The sequence below is a fragment of the Pelophylax lessonae genome, assembly GCF_965119305.1.
Source record: "Pelophylax lessonae genome assembly, chromosome: 1".
Classification (NCBI taxonomy): Eukaryota; Metazoa; Chordata; class Amphibia; order Anura; family Ranidae; genus Pelophylax; species Pelophylax lessonae.
Window position 1 is genome coordinate 744,968,640 of NC_138768.1, and position 25,134 is coordinate 744,993,773.

The 25,134-nt window shown below is 41.7% G+C and overlaps 1 protein-coding gene across 2 annotated transcripts in view; it reads left to right on the forward strand.

Annotated features, from left to right (window-relative positions):
- Positions 1-25,134, forward strand: part of NFXL1 (nuclear transcription factor, X-box binding like 1) — a 212,374-nt gene that overhangs the window by 75,594 nt on the left and 111,646 nt on the right. For both annotated transcript variants that reach the window (XM_082259587.1, XM_082259588.1), the window contains exons 12-15: positions 9,445-9,535; positions 18,363-18,483; positions 18,576-18,735; positions 20,700-20,791. In XM_082259587.1, the coding sequence (XP_082115713.1) occupies positions 9,445-9,535; positions 18,363-18,483; positions 18,576-18,735; positions 20,700-20,791 (464 nt within the window). The remainder of the gene's footprint in view (positions 1-9,444; positions 9,536-18,362; positions 18,484-18,575; positions 18,736-20,699; positions 20,792-25,134) is intronic.

Consider the following 25,134-nt stretch of genomic DNA (forward strand, 5'->3'; position numbering starts at 1 on the left):
TTAGTAAATATAAACTGCTAAATACCTTTTCTCCTCAGCAGTATATAGCAGTCTTGTGACTTCTTCTATCAGTGTCCAGTCAAGCACTGGTTAAAGCTTGTGGGAGGAGTTTTCATTGTTCCCCGTTTGTCCTATGAGGGTGCAGGACCTCTGACCCTCTGTCTGGACAGAGCATTTCAAAATGTTGACGTAAGTCCTAACGTGTTATCAGACTCTTATCTTGACATATTAGTATATGTGGATAATGCACACCTTGCTGCCTTCCAAAGACTAGGGTAGTCCAAATGAACTAAAAGCATAGAAGAACACAGAGGGGCACATAGGCCTAGCGCATTATCCTCAATACATGTTTTTATTTAATAAAATAGAGGTGAATATACTCACAATCTATGGATGCACCGATAACACTTTTTTAACACTGAGTACGGATGCTTCTTTTTGCAAGTACTCACCGATATCACAGTAAGGGGGGCAATAGAGCACAGTGCAGGGGGTTAGGAGGGCAAAGTACAGGGGTTACTGGGCAGAGCTCTGTCTCCCTTCCCTGCATTGTAAACAGCCTGAACACAGGCAGAGCTCCTGCTCCCCCCAACACAGCACACACTGGAGCTGAAATCCCATTCCCTTACAGCTACAATGTGCACAGTGTATAGCTAGCTACTAGTTGCAGTTCTGACCTGTGAAATTCCATTGTAGGAACGCCAGTTAGTGGCAGTAGCTAGCTATATACTGTGCACATGGTAGCTGAAAGAGAATGGGATGGGGAGGATGAGCTCTTAGTGCTGTGCTCAAGATGGGAGACTTCTGGCATGTAGGGGGGGAGCCCACTCCTCCCCAGTACCCGCCTAGATCAAGGTACTGCTGTGCTGGAGGAATTGGTTTCTGGATGTAGGGCACTCTGAGTAACCAGACTAGTCAGAGATATGTTCGCAGTGCCGAATAGGTTAAGATATGTGAGCTGTGGTGAGGCAGGACTGTTGTTGGTACAACACTGAGCAGCACTCCAGGAGGGAAGCAGGCTCTGGTAGGAAGGAGAACAGAGGGGAGATGCCTCTAAGTGCAGTAACCATAAACCATTTTATTATCTAAATAAAAACACACCTACAGGAAGTGTAGGAAAAAAAGGCTCATCATAGTAGAACAAGTCCAGCGGGAAGTGGTCCAAGTGTATTCCAGTGTGGTACAATGGAGAAGATCCTGAACTGGCTAGCGGAGGGAAGCCACAGATGGAGACACCCAGAGGACAGCTGCGCAGCCGGGACCAGCGTGAAACACAAGGCCTGGAAGTGACGTCAGCGGGAAGCAACTTTGCAACTGCTCTGATCTCCGCTGCCGGAGGGGAGGAGAAGGGGTTTGGCTTCCAAGCTGACGTCACTTCCGGTATCGGTTTCGGGTATCGGTGCATTTTCATGAGTACCGCTATGCACGAAAATGCCTAGTATCAATACCAATACCAGCATCGGTATCGGTGCAACCCTATCACAAACCAGTACTTGTGTCAAAGCATTGATCACATTGATCATAGTCATCCGCTTAAATTCATATGCGAAAATCCACAACACTTGTAGTCAATGTAATGAGTAATGAGTTTTAAGGTTTCCCTCTTCTACAGAGCCTACAGAACCTGTCCATTAAACCTACTTCTATATGGTAGTAACTAGTGCTCGACCGATATCAGTTTTTCGTTACCGATACCGATATTTTGGCCAATGCATATTGGTATTGGCCGATATTTTTGCACATTTAAAATTTTGCAAAATAAACACAAATTTTGATGTAAATCTGTTACTGAACATGTAAAACTTTATTTTTTTAACATTAAGGGCTCGTTATTCACACCTTTAACTGCATGAGAACTGATAGGAAAACTTCAATTTCAGGGACATTTAGTTTCACATCATTCTGAATTTCTGATTGTGCATTAATGCATAATAAACTGCTACAATAGTGCAATAATTTTAAATCACTACTGCAGTGCAGTCAGCGGAAAACTGCTAGAGAAAAAAACTGCTAGAGAAAAAAACTAGGCAACACAACAGCTACACAGTGGATTGGACTGGAGTCAGTGGACTACCTCTGCAGTATGGCACTCACTGCAACTACTGCAGTCAGTACAAAACTGCTAAAAAAAAGCTAGGCAACACAACAGCCACACAGTGGACTGGAGTCAGTGGACTACCTCTGCAGTATGGCACTCACTGCAACTACTGCAGTCAGTACAAAACTGCTAGAAAAAAAGCTAGGCAACACAACAGCTGCACAGTGGATTGGAGTCAGTGGACTACCTCTGCTGTATGGCACTCACTGCAACTACTGCAGTCAGTGCTAAACTGCTAGAAAAAAGCTAGGCAACATCTACACAGTAGGCAACACAACAGCTACACAGTGGATTGGACTGGAGTCAGTGGACTACCTCTGCAGTATGGCACTCACTGCAACTACTGCAGTCAGTACAAAACTGCTAAAAAAAAGCTAGGCAACACAACAGCCACACAGTGGACTGGAGTCAGTGGACTACCTCTGCAGTATGGCACTCACTGCAACTACTGCAGTCAGTACAAAACTGCTAGAAAAAAAGCTAGGCAACACAACAGCTGCACAGTGGATTGGAGTCAGTGGACTACCTCTGCTGTATGGCACTCACTGCAACTACTGCAGTCAGTACAAAATTGCTAGAAAAAAACTAGGCAACACAACAGCCACACAGTGGACTGGAGTCAGTGGACTACCTCTGCAGTATGACACTCACTGCAACTACTGCAGTCAGTGCAAAAATGCTAGACAACAGCAGGACAGTGGATTGGAGTTGGACTGGAGTCAGTGGACTACTGCTGCAGTAGTGCACTCACTGCAATGATTTACTGCAGTCAGTGTAAAACTGCTAGAAAAAAAGCTAGGCAACAGCTACACAGTGGATTTGAGTGGACACTACTCGTTTCAATGCTCCCAGTTAAGTAGAACAATATTATACTGCAGAAAGCACAACATTTCAGCATGTCCACTCCATGGTCACCTGTTAAAGGGCTTCTGTTCTGTTCATATAATGCTGCCACTTCATAAACATGCTCAGGAGTAGAGGAAGACAGAGGAGCAGAGAGAAAGGTATCTTCTAGCATGGGAAGCAAGTCTTTTGTAGCGTGCCTCATTTTCTTTCCACCACTGAAGAGGATGACTTCTTCTGTCAATTTCTGGTTCCTTCAAATAGAGATGAAGTTCATCATCCAGGCTCATTATTGCAGATTCAGAAGAAATTGAATCCTCCGCATGAGGCCCCAATAAAACACTGAAAATGTCCTGATCAATTCCACCACGATGAAGAAGATTCTCTTCTCTTTGTTGATGTATTTTTGGACATTTTTCTGTTTTTGCTGCATGCTGCTTTTTTATATTATCAAAATAGTCATCTGGACTTGTCTTTTCGGCAGGAACCTCCTGCACCTGCTGTTGAATATCTTCTGTCAGCCATTGTTTTGCCTTTGCCATCATTAGAAGAGAAAGAATTGTTCTGGTATTGAGGATTCAAAAGACTTGAAAGCACAACATTTTTAATCTCTTCATGCTTCTCAAAACCTATATCAATCAAAGCTCTTTGGCTTGACAGACCATCATTTAAAAGTTGGAGGGTGTTGTGTGCCATGACACTGAGGTATGACATATCATCAACCAGCCTCATCATTCCTTTCCGCAGGTTTGCTCCACTGTCTCGAAGTAGCACAAGCATCACTCTGTCTTTGTTGATTCCCCAGTCTTCAAGCATGCCTAGAAACATTTCTGTACTGTACTCTGTGTGGGATCCTTGCATCACTTTTGTATCCAACACCAATTGCCTTTTTGTCCATCCGCTGTAAATGAAGTGGCATGTAAGAATCATTAGTGACTCGGTTTGTCCTGACCAGCAGTCAGTCGTGAATGAGAGTGAATTGCCAGCATTCTCTGGTTGCAATGACCTTTTGGTGAATCTTTCCCAGCATTTCTGTTCGATAATAGTTCTCACTCTTCAGTGTTTAGCTTGGCTCAAGTATGGACATCAACTGCTTAAATCCTGAGTCAGACACCATTGTAAATGGCTTGTTATCAGTGACAGTCATCTCTGTGATTACTTTGTCCAGCAGTTGGGATCTTCCATCTGAATCAAGACTGTGACGCATGTTTTTTTTTTCCAGAAACATATCTGTTATTGTTGCCTGGGATAGTGGAGGAGGTATTTCAAAATCACATTGATATTCATTTTGTTTTTTGCTGTGCTGCATGATATAATTCAATATGATGGAACAGGACATATTGGACCCACACTGTGATTTGAGTACACCTCCATCCCAATTATTTGTACAAAAAAGAAAATGCCCGGTGGGACTTTGAATGAGGAGGACTCAATAAGTCATTAAAAAGCAATGCGTCTGGTTTATTAACAAAAGCGTAATGTGTAAAATTGTAGCCATATAAATAAATACATATCTGAGTAGTACACAATTACATAAGCATAATAATGCAAATTATTAATAAAACATGACATGGCAGTAACAGTATGCATATAAATACATCTAAAGTGTTGAACTCGACGCGTTTTCATGGGTCGTATTGCCCACTCTTCAGGAGTATGTGTATAAGAGCATATCTGAAAATATAGTAAATGTTGTTAGTCGACATGCAGAAGGGAAGACTACTAGAGCATGGATACTCAGTAAATGTGAAACCCAAGTGGGGAAATATCATACTCTCATATAAAGTCATGTTATCTTGTTTTGTAAACCGCGCTGCCACACAGCGGCAGGCAATGTGCCCGATAAGGGAACTGAAAGAGCAAGGGCCCAAGAGAATGCTACACCAGACCAGGGATGAGGATGTACCTTAATATGTAGAAAGTGTTTGAAAATCTCAAAATAACCAGTCTCTGAAATAAAATTGAGTATATATATATATGTGTGTGTGTGTGTGTGTGTGTGTGTGTGTGTGTGTGTGTGTATATGTATATATATATAATGTATATGTGTATGTATGTGTGTGTATATATATATATATATAATATGAAACATGGTATATAATAATAAAGCCGCGCTTATCCTAACATAATATCTATAATCAATAAATAGAAGTGAATAAAGAATTAATAATGTGCTTGATCAATAATAAATCATGGTGCTCCTAGTGCCATCCAATGTGTAAAAATAAAATATATAATAGCATGAATAGTCCGTGAGGTACAAACTGCTGTGACAAAGGTGCTAAGTGCAAGAAGATTATCCAGGGACGTCAATACATATACTCTCTTCATCCCAGTGTGACGGTTAACTGTACCTCCAAAATATATATAGTGAACAAAGTGACAAGTGCACAACAGCTGCGTAACAGTAGGATGATAATATGATGTAAAAAAATTATAAACAATGAAATAAAAAAAATCCCATAAAACAAGTCCATTCAGTGATCTGTTGCAGCTTCAATCATCATGCAGTGAAAGTGGCATCAAATCAGGTGAGTGATTCCAGGAATCAACCAGTGAGGTGTAATAGGGAGATGTGCAAAGCTTCTGGGTGTGCTACACCCTTACCTTACTGCTGTAAGGTTACAGCATTTGGATGGTGTCAATTCCGTGTTCCTGTGTGTATCCAAAGGGGATGCTGGGAGGGGGTATTTAAATTGGATCCTATCCGACTTCCACCTTCCAGGGGTGAGGGAGGGAGCTGTTTATGTCCTGTATGCTTCCAAATGGGGGCAGACAAGCAGAAAAATGTCCTCTGGTGTAGTATTTCACAACATTTATTGACCAAAAAAAGTAGCAACTTACATTTAAATTCACAGTAGTCGGTGTATACAGCTGTCCGTTCCGAGCGGTTAGTGATGCCGCACTTCCGCATCCAGTCTCTGTCCCTGCGTCTCTACACGTATCGTCACGGCCTACTTGACTTCTTTAATATAAGCGCGGCTTTATTATTATATACCTACTTTGATTGATTCGGTTTTAATTAAAAGGCTGAGTTGAGAGCTGCAGCAGATCCTGTCCTTTACACCTGATTCCTGCAAGAGATTTCTCTGTTACTAAGTGATAGCGCAGGGGTCAGTTCCTAAACTAGCAATGAAACATGGCTGCGTACCCACCATATGACAACTGAAAAGTCATGTCCGCTATCCACCCTGTGTTGCAGAATGTGACCGCCTACCCTGTCTACATCCTCTCCCTTATATGTCCGGTGGAGCAAAGTGGGTCCCGCCCCTAGCGTCATGTCTGGGTGTAAGAGAGGCGGATATGAGCCGCCAAATAGCACAGCAACACTGGCTATGGACACTGGCTGAAAGCGCCGGAATTCATACACCCGGGAGGGAATCACATTGTAAGCACATCACCCAACGTGGTGCATATGCTGCGGGAAGGAACATGACGCTGATTCCACAGGTGGCCCCGCCCGGCGTATCAGGAGGAGTCAGCGGGGGAGAATGAAGCTCTCCTGTGTGTGCATCGCAGCCCCCAGTCGGACTCAGATCCGCCACCAGAGGGAGCACTGTGAGCCAACAAGCAAAACACATGTCAAAAGCATTTACAAGATCATCAAACATGTAGCAATGGTTGAAAGTCATTATATCTATACAATATTCATTGTTGGTTTAGTCTACATGCAGAGTGCTTGCAATATATATGTACATATACAGACTGATTTTACTGGTGTGGGTTTAATAACACTTTAAGGTGGCAGCCTAACCCAAGTATTCATGAATAACCGAGTCCTCTGTGTCCGAGAAATGGATTCTACAGCTAAACCAAAAATCCTATTTTTTCTGTTTATAGTTTGTACTAAACATTTAACTAGGGGTGACAAATATTTTCTCATTACAAATGCAGATTCTACTTGCTGCTTTGCAGTGCTCAAACAGTGGTTGAATAAGGAGACTGAGTGACTGTACTGTAAAACAATGCTCTTTGTTAGTAGCTAATCTGCAAATCTATATATTGAATACAATAGCAAAATCTAGAAAAAAAAATGAAATCATGGACTTCACATAATTTAAGTTACAAATATGAGCTTGCTGCTGAATTCCTCTTCAGTGGCAGTTGTCTGTTTTAAAAGCAGCTTGTAGAAGTGATGTCATGTGATGGTTAACTTTCCGTGTGTTTTTTCTTCTCTGAGCATGCCCAGTCTTGCTCATCTGCTGTTTGTCGGCCGAATTCTGTACAAACTGGCGAACAACCGGCCGTTCTGGTGTTGGCCAACAAAAATTTTAAAGCCTGCACACAAGATTTTGTTCGGCCGAAAAGTCGCAGTCAGTTGTCGGAAGCATCATACTAACAAGCCGACAATCGGCCGATCGGACGTTGGCCGAATATTTACGGCCGACAATCGCTACGTGTGTACGGGCCTTAACGGTCCTGCTGGAAAACCAGCATTTGATCAGTGCTTGCAGCCAATGGCCTATGCTGTCATAATATAACAGGGCAGTGGGAAAGATCCCTGCTTCCACATTTGTGTGGCTGCAGGGATCTGAGAGTATTTTTTTCGCTCAACCTGCTGGTTGAATGGAAAAAAAAAGCCTTAACATAAACCCTCGTTATAGCTGTGAACGCAGTTGACAAAAATCAGACACATGTGAAAAGATAGGAGTATACTCAGCGAAAATGCTGTACTGCTTTAGAGACCAATACATCTATCTTTTTTTTAATGCTACCGATATTGCCTGATTTTTATAATTTCTAAATTCACTTTCTATCATTTGTTTATATGTTTCAAGCATTTGGGAATGATGAGGGAGGTGTTTAGGCAGCACAAAGGTGACACAGGAAACGGCAGACTCTCAGTTTGGTGTTCCACAAATTTTGTGATTTACCTGATTGGCTTGATAAAATTACACATTTTTTGAGGGATACACTTTGTTGGTGTGTTTTTAACTGGTTTTGGCTGGAGTTCCTCTTGAGAAGGTAAACAATTTATAGTGACTGTTGCATTAAGCGCTGATAGTTGCAGATTACATGTACTATCACTGTTTTATTATTTGAGACCATGTTGTGGTATCCAAGCTGTGAATAGATAAGAGTAATAACAAAGTAAATTGTTTAGTGATGGGAAAAATTATAGCTTCTCATTTTCCATTTCTGGGGGAGATGAGGCATTCCTCAGGTCTGATAATCCAGTTTGTCTCGTCTAACTTTTATTAACCTTTCCAAAATCTGTATAATTTATAAGCCTATTCTAAAAGAATGCCAGTTTTCATCCAATTACATTTTATTCAGACACATCAGGGTAAGAAAGTTACATAAACTGAATAACATTTAATAATGCAGGATATAACAATTGCATTTTTTTGCACTTTTCAAACAAGATAAATGGGTTCTATTTGTATTGGAAATGTACTTTTAATCCACTTTAATGTAAATGTTGTGTGAAGAATATGAATGTATAAAGAGAATTTTTTGACCAAGTCTCTTTAAGGCCCCTTTCACACAATCCGGTCCGTCGGCGGACTCCGTTTATCTCAGCGAGGGATCAATCCGCTGATCCCCGCTGAGTAGGCGGATGGCAGCTGTCTCCGCGCTGTGTGGTCCCCGCTGTTCTCTGTGGGGGAATCAGATGGGAACTTCTCATCCGATCCCATCTGATCCGCTGGACGGATGGAAAATAGGGTTTCCATCCGTCCAGATTTGACGGATCGGATGTCAGCGGACATGTCTCCGCTGACATCCGATGCCCCATAGAGATGCATGGGTTTCCGTTCAGATCCGCCATAAAAACTGACAGGTGGATCTGAACAGCCCGTCTGTGTGAAAGGGGCCTAAAACATATATTTGCTTTTACTGCGCTTCCCCGCTTCTCCCCTGCTATTCCCTTGGAATAGCAGGCAAATAACTAGTCCTTCTGTTTATGGGGGAGCATCCCTCCAGAATGCAGTGGTGGGCTTCAGCAACTAATCGCTAAACCAGTACATGTTCACATGAGGGAAAGGAGGTTATCATCAAACCTAAGTAAGCTCTGAAAGCGTCTGATATGATACAGACCTTACTTGGGGTTTAGATTCCCAGCTCTGATGGAGAAACAGAAGTGGATAAGCACATTGAACGTAAGTATAAGTGTATGGTGGGGGGGGGGGGGGGGGTGGGTTGTAAGGTATTTTGAGTGGGCAAGGTGACAGACAATATAAACCATGCACAGGTTTAAAAAAAAAGACTTGTCAAATGAGTGGTGTTGCACTTTTTTTATTTGCCATGATTTAGAATTAGAAAGCTGCATGATCTGGCGAAGATTATGTATCCTTGATGCAATGTAAACATTTTCTTTTTTCCTAGTAGACAGCATACTGTATATTTAACATCATGTGATAGAGTGGATGTATATGGACAAATGATGCGTGGTGGTTATTTTTGGTAATGGGAAGATCTTATTGTAGGAATTTGGGCACATGGGGCATCCAGTGTCCTTTTATTACATTAGAAAAAACTAAATATTTGTTTCTTGTACATAGTGTTGCACTGGAAACTGCCCACCCTGTGACCAGCAATGTGTACGTAGCCTGGGATGCAGAAATCATAAGTGTCCTTCAGTGTGCCATAGAGGTAAGAAAAGATATAAAAGTAAAATGCATGTTTATTCTTTAGGTAAATTCCCTTTTTTGCTAAGAGCGAACACATTTTTGGAGACACATTACAGAGAACCATGAACCATCTGGATCGGTCCCTAAAGGAGAATATTCTCTAATGTCCTTACCACAACTATGAGCCCACACAATAAATCCAGTTTGGGTTAATGACCGTAAAACTAATCATGTATGTATTGGGTTATAAGGGGAACTGGAGCTCATTGAGGAAACCCACACAGACATGGCACATGGGGTAGAACACTAAATACTAAACCAAGTTAAACCAAGAACCTTAGTGCTTCAACCCTAAACCTTTAGCGACCACACTGCTTGGTGCATAGGGAGTCAGCAGCTTTTGTTTTTTTTTCACGAAATGTAAGCTGGTTCCCCAAATCCCCCTCGATCGGGAGAAGCCGCAAACATTGATGGAAAGTCAGCTTTACGGTATTTGAACCCAGTGTGCTGTTCTTGTCCCTGAAGGATATACATGCAGTGTGCTGGCTGAGACACACTGCAGCAAATGGCAAGAGCAGTTTGGTCATTTTTTTACAATTCTTTTTTCTAACACCGCTGGGACTTGGGCAGGGTTGCTACTGCTCCTGCGCAGCCTCTTTCTTATTGGGCTTACTGTGCATGTGTGCACAATTTGCCAGCATTTGGCACACAGGCTTGGGTCTTCCGCTCCTGCCTCTCTAGCTGTATATAGCACAGTGATCCTCTGAACTTCCTTGGGTGTCCACTGTCTACAGTGACTGGTAACAAAAGGCTTGTATCAATCTGCTGTGCAGTGAAGTTTGTGAGTACCTCTAGTGGGACATCCCCGGTTGATCACAGGCTCAAGTGGAGTGGGTCAGCAGGCCTGTGGCATTTTCCCTAAGAGGTCTGATTATGAAAACTCAGACTGTTGTTCCTTGTCTAAGACAGTATCTCCTCCAGCCCCCTCCCCCTGCTCCTGTTGGTTAAATATGGAGTTTTTCAGTCACTAAGGACACCTCCGCTGTCAGAATATACTGATCGAAGGAAATTTTCCAACAAGCTGCTTCGAGAGAAGTCAATCATGAGATCAACTTCCCAATGAAAACGGCCATAGATGGATCAAACAGGGCTTCGCAAAGCTCGTAAAGGTGTTCCCTGCCTTATGTGTTCTGCAATTTTAGGACAGGCAGCATAGAGACCCTCCCCCTTTAGATCAGAGACCCTTTATGTTGGCACCCCCTTCAGAGACCCCCCCCTTGCCCCCATTAGATTGGAGTTCCTTTATATTAGCAACCCCCTTAGAGACCCCCCATTATCAGTCCCCTTTTATCAGTGACCCCCTTTAGAGATCAACAGTTGGCCATCTCTGTCGCTGAAAATAAATCCCTGCCATTAAAACTGGCTCCTAACATTTTTTTTTTTTTAGCTGGCTCCTAGATTTAAAGCAAATTTGTCAAGCCCTGGGATCGAAATTTGGCTGGTCCCTGCTGAATTGGACAACTTTCGATCCGTCTATGGCCAGCCTAAATCTTACTGATCATGAGCTCTTGAGGGTTGTTTCTACCAACAAAGTGCATGTCAGCCAGATATTCTGTTTGGGGATTATTCAAAACAGGTTTCCAGGAGATGTTGCAATTTTGAGTGGAGCGGTTTGATCTTCTGTTGGTTAGATCTTAGTCTCACAATCTGGCCTCTCTGGGACAGGCCAATAGCATAATTTCAGCCAAGAGTAAAAAAACATTTATCAACTCTTACCCAACTGTTGCAATGTTTTGAGGAACAAGGCCTTTTTTTTTTTTTTACGTTTTTTTTAAAACCGTGTTTATGAAGAACAGCCTTGAAGTTTGTCATTTTTAAAATCTTTATCACTATTTATCATCTTGTTAACACATTTGTATAGCTGATTGTGCTAGTACCACAGTGTGGCAGTAATCAAAACAAGAAACAAATCAAGCGTATATACAACAGCCAACGATTTACGCTGCTAACCTTAAAAGAAACATTGATTTTTTTCTCCTTTCTTTGAAGCATTCTTGAGAGAGAAATAATGCTCTGACCTTATTTATGGCACTGTCACTGATGGAATGCCCAGCATTTTATATCCCGATCATTTGAAAGGTTATGATGAACGCCAAGGTTCTTTTATGAGCTTTCTGTGCCTTTTGCTTTCATTTGCATTTCAAACATAATGTAACTAATAATAGGATCTATTCTAAAGGTCACCCGGATGAGTGCTCTGATAAAACACAAAATGAAAGTCTTACTGTCTGTGATATTTTTCCAAGATTGAGTTTCTGATCACTCACTAACTGACATTCCGCTGATCAGATTAAAAACCTGCAGATAGAAAATGGCAGATTGCCTTATAGGTTTGCAGCCACTCAGCAGTCCAAGGTTATCAGTGGGACCTGCATCTTCATGTATAAGAAATTACTGTACAGCAGCTAACGTTTACCATCCATAAAATTTCAGTTTCTGATTTATTATAAAATAAAAGAATAGTTATGTGAACCTCTAACTCGGCTAACAGTTGAAAGGGAAATGCACTCTGTTATAAGCTTGAAATAAATGTATAATAACTGAAGGAAATAGAATGCAAAGATATTGCTACAGCAATACTTTCGAATTTAATATTCCAACCTTTACTAGAGAAATGACAGCTGAAGATACTGACGCCTAAAATATCCTTTCCACTGTTAATATTAATGCTATTTGGACCTCCAGGCCTCCTGTTTACAGCTGCAAATTTCCATGAACTTTAAATGGGCCAAACTGTGGAAGCTGTGCCTAGAAAAAAAACAGAGGGCAAATGACTTCTCATTGACAGGTTGGCTCCCTGCAGCTGATTTTTTTTTTTTTTGCTAGTGGCTAATGTAAGAGGTTCCCCCCCCCCCCCCTGATGACTGGTGGTCTAATAAAAAAAAAAAAGTGCGGTGTTTAAGAAGCAGCAAGACAGGTTCAGAAAGCACATATTCACAGAATGAATATAGCAGAAGCAGGGAGATCCTTGCACTGCAGTTCCTTTTGGTACTGACTCCTCTCCAGCAAGGGGAACAGTCAACACAAGGAAGTCAAGGCAGCAATGCAATGGGTAGCTTCACACTGCAGGTATATAGCAATGAGACTCAAAGCACAGGAAGTGTACGTCTATATTTTAGGAGGAAATCCAAGCAAAAGGTACCATTTATATACAGTACAGACCAAAAGTTTGGACACACCTTCTCATTCAAAGAGTTTTCTTTATTTCATGACTATGAAAATTGTAGAGTCACACTTCAAGAGGTAGTCACCTGAAATGGTCTTCCAACAGTCTTGTAGGAGTTCCCAGAGATGCTTAGCACTTGTTGGCCCTTTTGCCTTCACTCTGCGCTCACCCCAAACCATCTCGATTGGGTTCAGGTCCGGTGACTGTGGAGGCCAGGTCATCTGGCGCAGCACCCCATCACTCTCCTTCTTGGTCAAATAGCCCTTACACAGCCTGGAGGTGTGTTTGGGGTCATTGTCCTGCTGAAAAATAAATGATGGTCCAACTAAACGCAAACCGTATGGAATAGCATGCCGCTGCAAGATGCTGTGGTAGCCATGCTGGTTCAGTATGCCTTCAATTTTGAATAAATCCCCAACAGTGTCACCAGCAAAGCACCCCCACACCATCACTCCTCCTCTTCCATGCTTCACAGTGGGAACCAGGCATGTAGAGTCCATCCGTTCACCTTTTCTGCGTCACACAAAGACACGGTGGTTGGAACCAAAGATCTCAAATTTGGACTCCTCAGACCAAAGCACAGATTTCCACTGGTCTAATGTCCATTCCGTGTGTTCTTTAGCCCAAACAAGTCTCTTCTGCTTGTTGCCTTTCTTTAGCAGTGGTTTCCTAGCAGATATTCTACCATGAAGGCCTGATTCACACAGTCTCCTCTTAACAGTTATTCTAGAGATGTGTCTGCTGCTAGAACTCCGTGTGCCATTGACCTGGTCTCTAATCTGAGCTGTTGTTAACCTGCAATTTCTGAGGCTGGTGACTCGGCTGAACTTATCCTCCGCAGCAAAGGTGACTCTTGGTCTTCCTTTCCTGGGGCGGACCGCATGTGAGCCAGTTTCTTTGTAGCGCTTGATGGTTTTTGTGACTGCACTTGGGGACACTTTCAAAGTTTTCCCAATTTGTCAGACTGACTGACCTTCATTTTTTAAAGTAATGATGGCCACTCGTTTTCCTGTACTTAGCTGCTTTTTTCTTGCCACAATACAAATTCTAACAGTCTATTCAGTAGGACTATCAGCTATGTATCCACCTAACTTCTGCACAACACAACTGATGGTCCCAACCCCATTTATAAGGCAAGAAATCACACTTATTAAACCTGACAGGGCACACCTGTGAAGTGAAAACCATTTCAGGTGACTACCTCTTGAAGTGTGACTCTACAATTTTCATAGTCATGAAAATAAAGAAAACTCTTTGAATGAGAAGGTGTGTCCAAACTTTTGGTCTGTACTGTGTGTATATATATGTGTGTGTGTATATATATATATATATATATAATTTTTTTTAGGGCAATGCTTGGGCACAATTACAATTTGTAGATGTCCCTTATAAGATAACAAATCTATGGTTCTTTGTTTTTTGAGTTTAGATCTAAAATATTATATTCTGTTAACTGTACTTAAGGCTGAGCTCCAAGTATGTATTGTTGCATAGTTACAATAGTCCAGCTTGGACCAATGTTGGTATGCATATGCCATACCTATGGGACTGCTGTGGAAGCAGGGAATCACTCAAGCAGTCACCAATACTGGAGTGATCGATCGCTTGTCACGGGCGCTATTCACAGAACTTATTGCATTGTGTTCAATGATAGCAAAGCATTCTCTGATTGCACAAGGTGGAAATCGTGACAACCCCACCCTATCTCTCCACCTCATTCAGAGATTGTCTTGATTTATTGAGAAAAATGTAAGACGTTCGTTTCACTTCAAGGCGCTCTGTTCGCTAAATGTAACAGAGATTTAAATTCCTTGCTTAAATTGGAACTAAACCCATCAATTTCACGGTTTAAAAAAAAAAGTTCCATTCCTGGCATTTAAATCATCAAATGGTTATTGTCATAACTGATCACATGTGCAGCAACTTGCCAGTTACAGATCAAACAGGCTATGATGGCAGCTTCCTTGGCTGAAAAGTATAGGAGGGTTTAGTTCTGCCTGAAAGAGAAACTTTTCATTTAAATTGCGTGGCAGTTACAAAATATATCTAAATATATCATCTACAGTACCTTGAAAAAGTATTCATACCCCTTGAAATTTTCCACAATTTGTCATGTTACAACCAAAAATGTAAATTTATCTTATTGCAATTTTATGTGATAACCAACAAAAATTGGCACATAATTGCTGAAAATGATAAATGGTTTTCAATATTTTTTTACAAACATATATCTGAAAAGTGTGACGTGCATTTGTATTCACCTCCCAGTCAATACTTTGTAGAACCACCTTTCGCTGCAATTACAGCTGTAAGTCTTTTTGGGGATGTCTCTACCAGCTTTGCATATCTAGAGAGTGACATTTTTGCCCATTCTTTTTTGAAAAATCGCTCAAGCTCTGTCAGATTGGATGGAGAGCATTTATGAACAGCAATATACAAGTCTTGCCACAGATTCTCATTTGGATTTGGGTCTGGACTTTTACTGGACCATTCTAACACATGAATATGCTTTGATCTAAACCATTCCATTGTAGCTCTGGTTGTAAGTTTAGGGTCATTGTCCTGCTGGAAGGTGAACCTCTGCCCCAGTCTCAAGTCTTTTACAGACTTTAACAGGTTTTCTTCTAAGAATACCCTGTACTGTATTTGGCTCCATCCATCTTCCCATGTACCCCATATCATTTTCCTTCCACTTCACAATTATGAGCCACTTTGTGTTGGTCGATCACTCAAAATCCCAATAAAATACATTCATGTTTTTGGTTGTAACCTGACAGAATGTGGAAAATTTCAAGCGGTAGGAATACACTGTAGATATATAATTTGTAACTGCCACTCCATTTAAGTGAAAGACTAAAAAAATGTGCAGGTACACTTAGGCTTCTTTCACACACACTAACCGTTTGTTTCATCCATTCAGTCATATTTTTTTTTTTTCAGTCCCGTTTTTTTAAAGAAAAAAAGGATGAAGTTTACATCTGTTTTCACGTCCATTTTTTCCATCCTCCAGCTAGAGTCCTTAACCACTGGAGTCCCAGAGCCATTTTTTTCAAGCAAAAATGGACTATTTGTCCTTGTACATCCATTTTTTTCATCTGCTCTGAAGAAAAATACGGCTTTGATCTGTTCCAAAAATCTGATGTTGACGGAAGCAGATGTAAACGGTTGTAAATGGATGAACAGCCATTTACATTTGTTTTTCCATAGAGATGCATTTATGTCCGTTTTTCATCCATCAACGGATGAAAGACAAACGGACAAATTGTCCTTGTGTGTGAAAGGGGCCTTGCTGGCTCCCCCCCCCCCCCCCGCTTCACCATTTACCCATATCTTTTTCTTCTTCCTATCCTTGCATTTCTTAGTCTTATCTTGTATCTGAGGCCTAGTGGAAGGACTACTTTGGCATGTTTAGCCTACCTGATGATAAAGTCACATGTTTATGAAAGCAATAGAAAGATTGCAAAACAACATAAGGTCTGGTCCTCCTACTGGGTTGTTTGTTTTACCATTATCATCCAAAGGACATTCAGACACCACCTTTTTATGGATATGTTATGTAGTATTATACACATACGCTGGAGACTTTATTGTGTATAAACAATGTGATAACGTTCATATGTGTATAACTGCATTGCTCTGTCTTGGATGATTTTTGTTCACGCTTTCATGTTGCTGTTTCTTTTGTTTCCAAATAAAGGATTAAAAAAAAAAAAAGTTTTGTAGGCCTATTGCAACCACAGCTTTCATCAGGCAGAACGGTGTTATTCTGTCAGATCGTGATGTATTTGTACAATTAGCCTTAAAGCGCACTTGTGATTTTGAAATGGTAAAAGGCAGGGAAGATAGTGTTTTTTTTTTGTTTTTTTTTTATTTACAAAAGCTATGTGCGGGAATTACTTTCTAAAAAATGTGAATACAGGCTTTCTTACATTTAGGTGGTACTGCTCCAAAACGGCATATAAAAATGATATCTTCTGTCCCTGATTTTTTTTTTTTTTGTTTTCAATGATTTTTATTGAAAATTTTTACAAAGTACACACAAAATTAGTGCAAAATATACACATAAAAATCAGTGCATAATAACTGTGAGCAGTGGTACATCAGTAGCAAACAATAGCCAACACGGCTATAGGAGGTCAGCACAATAACATGGCAAAGACCTACAACCTAAATAACAGAAAACAGGAACCATAAGGTATCAGGAGAGACCATTACCATGGATAGACAGGTCCAGCTAACCCAAATATTTGGTCTCTCTTGGTGTAAGTCCCAGGGCTAGTGGCAAAATTGTGACCCTGCAGAGTCCTGCCCTAGCCTGAAGCCGGGAACAGGAGGTACAAAGCCGTTAGAAGACATTACCACTGAAAACCTCATATAAGCAACGGTGAGAAGTTGTACAGAGAGAGTAATGGAAAGAGAGCCTAGAGAAAAAAGGAGGAAAAAAGAAAAGAAAAAAGAAGTAGTAGTAGAATCGGACCCACCCCCGCGCCCCGCCCCCAGACCCACCCGAATCTCTCAGGCACCCCCCGTGAGATAGTTAATCCACGATTCCCATACCTTGTCAAACCTGCGCATTTTGTCCTCCAATTGAGCTGTTAAGTGCTCATTAACCATGATTCAGTTCAGTTTGTGCCTAAGCTGCTCAAATGGTATAGTAGGAGACTTCCAGGATCTCGCTATTGTTATTTTCGCTGCAGTAAATATGAACGTAATGAGCCGCCTCTGCGGTCCTTGATTTTTTTATTCAAGATCCTTAAACATATCAGAAAAGTGTTTTTAAATGTTTTCTTTCTGTACCATTTAGCTTTGTTCACCCGTGTATGATGCTGTGGCAACTGTAGGAGGTTAGGTTGTTGGAACGTCAGTCAAAGCAGTGTCCTCTAGTGCAAAAGGGAAAAGCAAAATAACTGAAGCCAGTGCAAACATGTGTAAAGTGTCATATCGCTACCTCCGAGAATATCTGTACCTTTTCGGTTCGTCTTTCTTGCACTCTAACTACTATTGTTATGGTAACACTAAGGCCCTGTTCACACCTTGGCAAAATTCTGCTTGAAGCTTGTAGCTCTAATACGCTCAACAAACAAAATCACATTAATTTCAATAGCCCTTGTTCACATATTAGCGTTTTGTCACTGTAGCAAAATGTTTGTTGCTCAAAAAAGTACACGAGCTTAGTTTAGGCAGATTGGAGGCACATTGGCACCGTAGACTTTAATGGGAACGCCTAAAAAAAAGCTCAACATGGGTGCTTTTGTTGCATGTTTTCTGGCAAAAAAAACAGCTCTCCACCCCTAATCTCCTCCCCCTAGGGATTTCTATCGGCTAAAATAAAAAATACCTGAAGCTTGAATACACATGTAAAATGCCTGTATTACACTTATAGAATGCTCATAATATGCTTGCAAAACTCCTAAAAATGCCTGAAAATTGCCTATGCTCGGGTGTTAATGGGGCCTCAATGAGAGGTCCATGTTATGTAAAAATGGCTGCATTCCATCTTTACCAGTGTTCACTAATAGAAATCAGTGCTTGAAATTTAGCTCTGTGCTTTCTTTTGCTAATAAATTTACTTCTTTAGCACCACACTTTTAATGTGGGTATTATTGTATTCTTTTTAATATAGGAAGCTGCTACCCTTGTCCAGTAACTGTTGATGTGAAATGTAACTGTGGCAAAACTATACTGACTGTTCCTTGTGGCAGAGAGCGCAGTACTAAACCACCACGCTGTAAGGAAGTGTGCAGGTATTTAAAGCTTTTTATCTCTTTAATACATTTTTATGTAAAGAATTATTGCTGCTAATGTAACAAACGTTTGCATTGTCTTCCTCTTGAAGTCGCCCTTCTACCTGCCATCATGAGACCAGAGAAAAACATAGGTGCCATTTTGGTCCATGTCCGACTTGCAGACAGGTTTGTCAGAAAACCTTACGAAAATGCGGTCACCTTTGCCCTGTCTCTTGCCATGATGAAGCTCTAGTGAAACAGAAAGGACTGGTAAGTAATTTACCTGTATATAGACTCTAAACTGCATCTAAACCCTAAGGCCAGCAATGCACTGTTCGAATCTTGGCCGGTTCAGCAGGAACCAGTCGAGATTCGAAACGTTAATTGGCAGGCTGAATGTACCAAGTTGATCGATCAACTTGGGTACAACCACCCTGCCGTATTATCTTGTTATTATTGCTAGCGGCTGCTAACGATAATCACGGTCTTCTCCCTCCGCCAGCTTCCTCCTTTTAGTTTCTTCAAATTTAGGTTGTCAGTGATGTCAGCGTACAAAATCCTACACTGATCTGACAGATGCATAGACTCTTAACCACTTTAAGACCTGAAGGTTTTACTGCTTAAAGACCAGGCCCTATTTTGCGATTCGGCACTGCGTGAATTTAGCGGACAATTGCGCAGTCATGCGATGCTGTACCCAAAGGAAATTGGCGTCCTTTTTTTCCCACAAATAGAGCTTTCTTTTGGTGGTATTTGATCACCTGTGCGATTTTTATTTTTTGCGCTATAAACAAAAAAAGAGTGACAATTTTGAAAAAAAAAAAAAACTATTTTTCACATTCTGCTATATAACATTCCCAAAAAAATGTAAAAATCTATTTTTAACATTTTAGGCCAATTTGTTTTCTGCTACATATTTTTGGTAAAAAAAATCGCAATAAGCGTATTTTGATCTGTTTGCGCAAAAGTTATTGCGTTTACTATGTGCTTGAAAGATTTGTTGTTTTTCTTGTTTTTTTTACTAGTAATGGTGGCAATCTGCGATGTTTAGCGGGACTGCGACATTGCGGTGGACAGATCGGACCCCTAACTGACATTTTTTACACTTTTGGGGGTACCAATGAAATTACTACAGTAATCAGTGCTAAAAATATGCACTGTTACTGTAATAATGACACTGGCAGGGAAGGGGTTAACCCTGTGGGTGATCAAGGGGTTAAATGTAAGCCTAGGGGAGTGATTCTAACTGTGGGGGGGGGGGGGGGCTGGGCTTATGAGATGACCATATAGACATGCGATCCTATATAGCAGGATCGCATGGTCTCTGTGGTCATCTCAGGAAGAATGATGGAAGGCTGTGTTTACATCAGCCGTCCATCCTTCTCTGTCAGTGGGGGGAGATCGCGTGTGGCCGGCGGCCATCGGAGCTCCCCAGCTGATGAGTGGGGGAGGGAGCGCGCCGCCCAGGCGAGCGCCTTACATGTACGGGACTTTGCATGGGAGAGCCAGCCTGCCGCAGTACATCTGCAGCGGCTAGGGCTAATGTGGTTAACCAAAGAACAAAAACCCTTCTTTGTGTTTTCATGGGAGGCCAACTTGCAGGGCTTTCTTAAAGTAATCTTGAAGCTGTACAGACTGTCCATAGATGTTCCATAGCAGACATCTGTAGATGTTCAAAAGCAGTCAAATTTTTTCTTTAAGTGATTGTAAACTCTTACATATACCTAGTGAAGGGATTAGGTAATACACAGAGATGAAACAAATCCACCTACATAAGTTGTACCTGTCTATCTGCAGTCTACTCTTCTCTACATCTGTTCAAAGTGCTAAATTTATAAGTTTGTCTGTGTTCAGAAAAAAGGAGGTGGAGAAGTTCCTCTGCAGAGCTGACGCACCCCCATTCACACAGCACAGTAAAACAGCTGAGGCTGTCGATCTGCTGGAGATCTCTCCCCTGTCACTTCTCTTAGTGTCAGGAAAAATTGTCAGAAGTGATTTATGCTGATTGCAGAGGAACAAAGCAGCAGACAGAAATTACACTTAGTGTTTTTAATTGAGACAAGTACACACTATGGAAGAATATGCTTTGTTCATATTTTGTGTCTGAGATTTACAACCACTTTAATCTTTCAAGATTTATTTGCGTAACCGCATAAATTTTACATTACAAAGTGGTAATTTTGTCAATGCAATCCCTTTTTTAAATGACAATTCTTTCTACACCTTCTGGTCAGCCCCAGCCAGCCGGTCCTTGGGAGCAGCCTTCTGAACCAGCTTTTATCCAGATGGCTTTACCATGTCCACCTTGTCAAGTCCCTATACCAACGTGAGTATAAAGAACACCTTTATTGGTAAAATGATGCAGTTTGTCAGTCGTAAAAACTCAGCCTTTGTCTTGTGTCCAACCTGCAACATAGTTTTTTCAATTGTTGATTTTGCCAGTAGATCTGTTGATTTTCAGCTTCTTCAAGGTGACAACACTGTTCTGCAGTGAAATTATGTGAAATGTATCAGTAGATGGGCCTCAAGTGAGTGACAGAGATTAAAGCCCATAGCCCTTACAAAAGTGTTTTTGTAAGCATTCCCGCGTGAAATGTTTTAGTTTGTCCAAACTCTGATAAAGATCACTTTGCTGGATAGTGTGGTCTTCGTGTAAATATGAAAAAATAAAAATAAAAGCATGCCACATTAAAAAGGAATTCATATACTGAATAGAGCTGCACGATTAATCGTATGAAAATCGCGATCTCGATTCACCCCCCCTGACGATCTAACCCTGAAATATGCTCGATTCTTTGCATAGCTGCATAGCAGAGAGAACAGCTGTGGAAAAAAAAAAAAAGCCTCCCAGCAAAAGCTATCAGCTAAGTCTCCCAGTAACTATAAACCTAAATGTTTACATTGTATCTTTTTCTTCCCTCTGCCAGGCAGAAAGGAAGTTTAACCTCTTAAAGACTGGATCTTTTTCTGACATTTGTTGCTTGCAAGTTAAAATCATTTTTTTTGCTAGAAAAGTACTTAGAACCCCCAAACATTTTATATATTTTTTTTAGCAGAGACCCTACAGAATAAAATGGCGATTGTTGTAATATTTTATGTCACACTGTATTTGCGCAGCAGTCTTTCAAACGCAATTAATAGACTTTAATGAATAAAAAAAAAACGTAACAGTAAAGTTATCCCAATTTTTTTTTGTTACACAGAGAATCGTGATCTTTATTCCAAGCTAAAAAATCGTGATTCTCATTTTGGCCAGAATCGTGCAGCTCTAATACTGAATAGCATAACTATGAGTATTAGGCCTCATGCACACTGGGAGTTTTTACAGCTGTTGCTTTGGGCATCAGGCATTTTTTTTCTACAGCCAGTAAACTCCCCAGCATGTTATCCTATGTGTCCATGCACACATAGGCTTTTATCAGCGTTTTTTGGCAGGGGCGTTTTCAGACTGGAAAAAGAAACCCAGAACTACTGCATTTAAAGATGAGTTGTTTAGCTGTAAAAACGCTCTAACGCTGAAAAATGCAGCACAATGCAGCTATTTGGTGTTTTATGAGCGTTTTTGAGCCTCAAGCTTTTGTGGAAGTATAGTTTTTATAAATATCGCAAACTCAACAAAACCCTAATGCAAAAACGCAGTAAAAACTCACTTTTCTCTTCTGGTAATCGATGGACACAGTACACCCTTAATCATAACTACTGGTTTATATTGTCTCCTCAAGAAGTAGGACTAGCTAGAACAAAAAACACTTGGCTACGCCCATTTGCCTTACTCAGCTGGTATATATCCCCCCCCCCCCTTTGCTCTGTATAGTAAGCAATAAAAACCTAGGCTTCTTGCTGGGATCTCTTGGTCCTAGCATTTGTTTCTCCTTCCATGCATCTTTTCGTTTTTTCTCTTGGGATATCTACAATCAACTGCCGGGCTGGGGGATGGGCTGGATAATCTAGATCCTGTGGTCCCTCCAGCCCAGCCAGCGAGTGCGTGCAGACTGCAGCTATCGGTAGGTCTGCTTGCGACATAGTCTCGCAGACAGAGGCTGGCCCGCGAATGAAACATCTCACATGGCCGCATATGACCGGGTGCTGGTCCGAGTCGCAGCAGTCCCTTGCCCGACAGCTCCCCTACTTTGGTGGTGGAGAGTTCTATCTGGAGCGTCACCTGCACCATGGAGAGGTCAGTACGATACCCCCTCTCCCCCTATTGTGCAGTTTGGGGTGGACGTGGGTACCCTTAAGGGATGGTCAGGCCTGCCTGTGGGTTCCTCTTCCCATCCTAAAGTCCCTCAGTTTAGCTGGGCTTTTTTTCCCCTGGTTTGGCTGGTCTTTTGCCCGTGGCTATTTTTTGTAGCCCGATATCACGGCTACCATTTTCCCTTAGTCCAGCTAAACGCTGGAGATGGCCGGCGACTCCTGGAGATGCTGGGGCTTCTCCTCTTTCTCCTGTTCCTGTTCCTGTGCCTGGGATATAGGAAGTAGATGGCATCCATGGTGTTGCTGGGTCCAGATTGCGGTGCTCCTCTGGCTGGTAGGGTGAGTCCTTGGGGAAGGGGGTCCCTGTGTATCTCTCTCTCTCTCTCTGCAGACAAGACTCCTTCAGCGGTAGGGTCTGCCCTCACCCATTAATGGGGTGGGGGGACAACTTTGTTGGTTTCTGGCTCGAGGACCTCCTTCGTGAGCATCAAGGGGATCCACAAAATTATTCTTTTGGGGGTATCAAAGAAGGGGGGCAAACTTTTTTTTTTTTTTTTTTTTTTTCCTAGGCCCGAGTCTCCTTGTGCAGATATAATTCCTGCAAAGGTTAAGGAGATGTCTGAACTGCCTATCCCTGTCCAGGAAATTTAATTACCTCGGTCTGATTTTGATTCTGACCAGGGTGGTCCTTCCTCTGGACAAACTTCAGGAACCACAGGCTGTAATTCACCGGCTGCTGTCACACAGAGAGTTCTCTCTCCCGATTTGCATACAGGTTTTCAAATTACAAGCCGACCTCAATGCACTGTTTCATTGGGCAACTATGTGGCAAATTAAATTGAATGTTGATAAATGTAAAGTTATGCACTTGGGGGCTAAGAATATGCATGCATCATACATCCTAGGGGGAGTAGAATTGGGGGATCCCATAGCTAAGAAGGAGCTGGGTGTTCTGGTAGATCATAAGCTTAATAGCATACAATGCCAAGCTGCGGTTTCCAAAGCAAGCAAAGTACTTTCTTGTATTACCAGAGGCAAGGACTCCAGAGAAAGAGATTCCATTTTGCCCTGTATAAATAGTAAGACCTCATCTGGAATATGCAGTTTAGTTTTGGGCACCAGTTCTAAAAAGAAAAAAACTGAAGAAAAAGGGGACTAAAAGAGGTGCATGGAAAACAGCCGGCCCCCAGTTTGTTATACTCACTGCCAGCCTGCTAACCAACCGAATAAACCTGTCTAACAATGTAGGTTAAAAACAGGGGTTTAGTTGACACACATTTGCAAATGCATGTGTAAGCTGCAAGGCCCCTTCATGGCACCCTGTATAACTTGCAGTCCTAAAACTACTGAATTTGAGTGTCTCCACAGTGGAAGCATATGGTTGCTAATGGATAGATGGGAAACGGGTGGGCCTGGAGGTGGCCCAATCCTCCCCCAACCTGCTCCCATCTATGACTGGTCTTGAATGTATCTTAGCTGTAATTGAAAACGACTGGCTGTGTAATAGCCATAGGGTTCAAACTAAAAATAACCAGCTGAGAAGCATGCACCTCCATCCCTTTAGTATATATAGTAAGGACAAAATTTGACTTTAAATGAGGCACCAGTCTGTAAGGCACAGCGTCTACATCCCAGTTCTCAAAAAGGATATCGGGGAACTGGAGAAAGTGCAGAGAAGGGCAACCAAACTGATAAGAGGCATTGAGAAGCTCCGCTATGAGAAAAGATTAGAGGAACTGAATTTATTCTCTCTTGAGAAGAGGAGATTAAGGGGGATATGATTAACATGTATAAATACATAAGGGATCCATATAATGTACTTGGTGTTGAGTTGTTCACTTTAAGGTCAACACAGAGGACAAGGAGGCACTCTTTACTTCTAGAGGAAAACAGATTTCATCTCCAAATACGGAAGGGTTTCTTTACAGTAAGAGCTGTGAAAATGTGGAATAGACTCTCTTCAGAGGTGGCAATCAGTAAATTGCTTTTAAACAAGCCTGGGTTCTTTCCTAGGTGTACGTAATATAACTGGGTACTAATATTTTATAGGTAAAGTTGATCCAGGAAATATCCGATTGCCTCTCGGGGGATCAGGAAGAAATTTTTACCCCTGCCGTAGAAAATTGGATCATGCTTTGCTGGAGTTTTTCACCTTCCTCGGCATCAACTGCAGGTATAGGATTGTGTATATGGGGTTGTATGGTGGTGTTTTCTTTATTGTTTTTTGTTTTTTATTGGTTGAGCCAGATAGACTTTTTTTTTTTTCCAACCTGACTGACTTTGTAGGTTCTGGGTCTGGTGGTGTCCACCTTCAATACAGTTCTGTTTGCACAGACCTGCATGCAGTTTCTTCAGCAGGTTTGACTCCACAGGAGGATACCGAGGTTTGTGGTGAGGCCACGTTTTCCTCTAGCAGATGGCGCAGGCATTCAAGGGCCACGGTAAGGCCAGTATCCTCCTCGGCTCAAGCTTCTT